Source organism: Castanea sativa, chromosome 8 (assembly GCF_040712315.1).
Source record: "Castanea sativa cultivar Marrone di Chiusa Pesio chromosome 8, ASM4071231v1".
Classification (NCBI taxonomy): domain Eukaryota; kingdom Viridiplantae; phylum Streptophyta; class Magnoliopsida; order Fagales; family Fagaceae; genus Castanea; species Castanea sativa.
This window is the reverse complement of record NC_134020.1, coordinates 32,294,921-32,300,210: the sequence shown is the minus strand read 5'-3', so window position 1 is coordinate 32,300,210 and position 5,290 is coordinate 32,294,921. Positions and strand designations below refer to the sequence as shown.

Below are 5,290 nucleotides of genomic sequence, written 5' to 3'. Positions count from 1 at the left end.
AATAGATCAGTTTTCTTGTAGTGTTTGAGACATAAACTTGATAGTTTTCCTAGTTACTAATGTAGTAGTATTTGATTGATATTAAAAATGAAAGATTGATTGTTTTATTAGTTTGATATTATTTAATATATTTGATTATCAAAGAACAAATAAAATATCCAATATTTTTATAGCATGTATTTCAATTTCCCCCCTTATTTTATGAGTTATTAATATATATTTTTTGTAATACTTTTATATATTCCCAAAAATTTTGATAATATTTGTTAATATATATTTAGAAAATAATTAAACATATAAATTTCATGTCTCACTATATATATTATATGGTTTAAGTGAGAAAAAGAGAATTTAAACTGTAATATCATGTCTCATTATTGATATCAATATATCACGATCGACATCTCACCTTTTCTCACATTGCTAAAAGTCAAAGGGATTTTTCTCTTCAATTTCCTTTTTTTCGTCTATAAAATGAAGCCTTTTTCTTGTCAAGATGATAACCGTATCTATTTATAAATACAATAAGTTTGACTATAAAAAATTTAGTAACTCTTTTCATGATTAGTTATATTGTGATTAATGTATAATAAAAGCCACTGGTAAATTTATATGAGAATAATATGTTGCACCAATTATAACTAATAATTTCAACAAATTGTGAAAAATATAGTAAAATTGATTGCCTATAGAATTACTCTTAAAATTTAAGATTTTTGTAACTTAAATGACATCTCTTGTTGTTTCCAATTGGAGATATTCATAGTTCAAATACCACATTTCTAATTATTGCAACTATTGAATTAAAAAAAAAAAAATTGCTCTTATAAAAACATGGAGCTTATTCTTTATGACTCCATATTGAAGAGGAAATCCCAAAAGAAGTAACCAAGGCAAAAGGAAATTTATTAAATTTAGCAATAATCCGAACAAATTTCAAGTTCTACAAATAAATAAGTTTACAAAATTCCACTGAAAGTACTAATAGCAGAAACAAACAAATTGCCCTCTAGTGGGGCTAGAATTGGAGATTGGTTTTTTCAATAGAAAGAGAAATGAATCTTCAGTAATTCGAATCTTCAGTAATTCATTTCTAATTTTTTTTTTCCTATAAAAATCACCTCCACTAATTATTCACCTTCCTGCAGTTCTTCCTGATTTCACCACTCAATCCAGTGAGAGGCTGTAAGTCTCCCATTTTGATAATTGCCTCGACAAAGTCGGAGTAGAAAGTCTTAGTATCTTCGCTATATTTTTGAACCAATGAATCAGTGGATCCACCATTGAACAAATCTTGATCAGAGCGGAGAAGACCCTTCTGGCTGATGAGGTTCTTGTAGTAATAGTTGTCAAAAGCTGTAGGAGTTTTGAGGTCTAAAGGTGAAATCTTGTTATCTCCTGGAAGGCCACTAGTCCTTGGACATGTATTCTGCCTAGTCTTGGCAAATGATCTATCAATATTGGTATCGTTATATATGCGATCTCTAAAATTTGTACACCTTACTTGCCCAATTGTGTGGGCTCCTGCCATCAGGTATACAAGAATACGATGAGGAGCATTATAATGTAAACAATTTATCTTGGAAAAAGATTATCAAAAAAAAAAAAAAATCTTGGAAAAGGAAAAAAAAGGTATATTAGATTTTTTTTTGAGCATATTAGATATTTAGGTATTTATATTTCCAACATTTAGAATATGATCAAGTTACCTTTGGTATAACTATTTGTCAATATTACACAAATTAAGTGAAGTTTTGAAGCTCTACTGTTTGATTATAGGTTCTATGTGTTCTTAATTATTACGTTTTCAAATTTGAGTAGTGCTACATTCATAAATTATTTTACAAAATTTTTACAAAATGGTGTTGTAACCAACTTCTTACTAGTTTTCATTTAGACTATAATTAATATAATTTTTTTTTATTTACCAATAATTACTTACCATATCAGTAATTTGTAAAAAGGTTCGTATCTTTAGCATACTCGTCAAATTTTGTATGTATAAATTGTTATTTATTATCTGTTCCATTAACTCATGCTTTGTTTATAACCAGTAAAAAGAAAAACAAAACTTGAAATTTAAACATTATCTAGATTATACATTGTAAAGATGGAGGGTGTAAACATGAAATATAATCTAAAAGTAGGATTGTCAAAAAATATATCTATTTAGAATGTTATTGAGAGTTATAACATTTATGAGTGTTGTTATATCTTATGTAACTTAACTCAACTTATTTATCAAGCCTACTTGATTAGGGAAAAGAGTAAATATTCACACAAAATAATGGAAGAGAGAGAGAGAGAGAGAGAGAGAGGCATACCGGACAAGGCAACCATGTCTTTGGTAGAGAGACCTTTAGATTGAAATCTATTAATGAGATTGCTAAGGGTAGAAGAGGGGGGAGGGATGACCCCACTGTTGGCAGCAGATAAGCTTGCTGTTTTGGAATCTCTTCTTCCAAGCTTGACGTCCCATTCGGGCCCACCGAGCTGCATAATGTTCAACGTGTTCTAGTAATTAATAGACGCTATCAAAGAGGACCAAAATGTAATATCTAGAAAGTTATAATAAATTTTATTATAAAAAATTTCGTTATTGAATTATTCATGTACACTTCACACGATTCTAGATATTCACACAACATCATTAAATGATACAAGTATTGGACAAGAATCAAAATATGGTAATAAATGTGGTTGATTTAGAACATAATGAATAAACGATTTAATTATCTTTTCTACCAAAAAAAACTTATAATTATTTTTTCTTTTTGGAAAATTGTTAAAGTTATTATAAATTTTTTATAAAAATGATAAATGAATGTAATTGATGCTACTAAAATAATATAATAAATAAATATTTAAATAATTTTCTCTCGCTGTGTGATTGTAATACTTATATAATTAAAACTATTGCATTATTATTATTATTATTATTATTATTATTATTATTATTTATTTTTATTTTTTTGGTTGTATTTTTAGAAGAATAAGAAGATTTATACCACAAAAGTTTGCATTCACTCTATAGTATAGACTATAGAGCAGGTTGCTAATCTAAATCATAGCTACTTACGATTTCTTTCTCAGCAATGGTAGCTTACTGAAAATCCAACTAAAATCTTCTTTTACAAATACACAGGTACATATATACCGTCAAACTGTCACCGTAAGGTGCTTGTTAAAACTAAGCTGTGTCAGATATTTTGTCTTTATATCAATGTTTTGTCCGTTTTATATACTTTTGGGTCGGTTTTATACCTTTTTCTTATGGAAAAATCTAGGATCATATAATTTTTCACCATTTTTTACTGTAATTGTGACGTGGTAAAATGTGATTAGTAAAAAAAAAATAATAAGCCTAATATGCAACATCAAAATTATGATAAAAAAATTATAAAATAATTTATGATTTTAAAACTACACTTTTTCTATTTATTCAATTTTTATTAAGTAGGACCCATGTTATTTTAACCTTAACTATGTCAATTCATTAAATAGTGTCGTATCACATTATTGCGCAACAAGCACATCAATTTAGAGTGTAAAAACTAATACTATTTTTTAAAAGTTTGCTTTTTCTTAGTGCATAGTTAATAATGAACTCACAATTTTGACAGAGTCCCTAGCAACAATGGCTAAGATATCAGCACATGAAACCACTCCGGGGCATTCTTTCTCGATCTCGGACTTTATTTCATCAACAACCTCGAATCCCCTAATCGATCCATTGTTGGGAGCTGCTGTCTTCTCGCCTGTGAAAGTTGGAGTGTCATCCAAGAGTACCGACCCATCACAACCCTGTCAAGAAGAAAAATACAACGAAGCTTTGAATTATTTGACCTTGAACAGAACTCATGATGAAGCTGGAAAAATCTGGACACCATGTAATTGTTTGTGTACTTCACATACTTCTTTAAACTCTTGTAGAATTATTGATTTCACTATTAAATGGACTTAAGTTAGCCCTACCAAAGAGGCAGTCTTATATGACTTTCATTATCAACTCACTTGACAACTTCTGCATGCCATGCATGTGCCCAAGATCTGAGCATGATGACTTGCTTCATGTCAAGTCATATGTATCATGCTGCCATTTCCTAACCAACCACGGTTAGATTGGCCGCATTTATTATTATTATATAACATCTTGAATCTTGTTGTATTCCTGACGTAACTTTATAAATTTTACCATATGAGTCTTAATAATTAATAAGTCACCAATTAAAAAAATTCAAAACCAAATATACATTTATTATTTTATTGAAGTGACCTAGATCATATTCATTGTCACGTTATTTTATATGCTTTAATTTTTTTTTTATAAAAAATTGTAATAGTTTTTTAAATATTTTTTTCATATAAAAATAGTGTTTACTCAATTATAACTTATCGCCTTAATAAAATTGTAATAATAGAATTTATAATAATTTTAACATTTTCCTCATAAATATAATGTTGCATCAATTATAACTTATAACTTATTGTGAAAAGATTGTATCCATAACATTTTTATATTGTTAAAGTAATTTATTATATATGTTTTGCCATCCATTCCATTTAATTTAGTAATTTAAAAAAGAAAAAGAAAAAGAAAATTGGAGTCTACATATGAACAATATTATATTTTTCGCATGCTGTTATAAAAAAAAAAAAATAAAAAAAAAAAATAAAAAAAAAAAACTGGAGGCCTTCGGGCAACCCAGTAGATAGAGGAAAAAGGAATTTACATTGACAAAACAATCATGAAAGTGGAGGCGAAGCAGAGAAGCACCCTGGCGGGGTTGTTTTGAAATCGCAGAATGCACAACCGATTTAACGGTGCTAAACACCTTTGGACAACTTTCAGAGTAGAAATTTTTAGAGAGTTGAGCAGAGGAGCTCCCCGTGAAAATCACGAGAACGGCAAATGAGGCTATGAATAGGAATGAAGAGGCAGAATGAGAATTAGAAGCAGCCATTTCGTCGCTTAATTTGATTAAACTTAGAAGGAAGGCAGTGTTGAGTGTGAGCCAAGAACTTCGTAGGGTATTTGGGTTATATAGAGGCCTAAATGAGAACGTTTCGCACAGAAGCAGGTATGTAATACCTAATCTTTAAGACTAGTATTTGGCCATTTACATGGGCATATATAAAATTTGTTTAATTTCAACACTTAGAAATTAATGAAAAAGTAAGCAACAGCAATGAATTTAATTGAATGATATAATGATAGAATCAGCCCGGCCAGAAACACGTTTACGTGAAGTGAACTAGTTGAACAGTTGATGTAGCATGCTACCAAGTC

The 5,290-nt window shown here is 29.0% G+C and overlaps 1 protein-coding gene across 1 annotated transcript; it reads right to left on the bottom strand.

The window, feature by feature from the left end:
- Positions 1-1,085: 1,085 nt before the first annotated feature.
- On the bottom strand, positions 1,086-5,059 carry LOC142607780 (peroxidase 4-like). Its single transcript, XM_075779407.1, has 4 exons — positions 4,734-5,059; positions 3,613-3,804; positions 2,325-2,493; positions 1,086-1,524 (listed from the first exon to the last, which is right to left on the bottom strand). The coding sequence occupies exons 1-4, from the start codon at positions 4,962-4,964 to the stop codon at positions 1,127-1,129; spliced, it is 990 nt and encodes a 329-aa protein (XP_075635522.1). The 5' UTR covers positions 4,965-5,059; the 3' UTR covers positions 1,086-1,126.
- Positions 5,060-5,290: the final 231 nt, after the last annotated feature.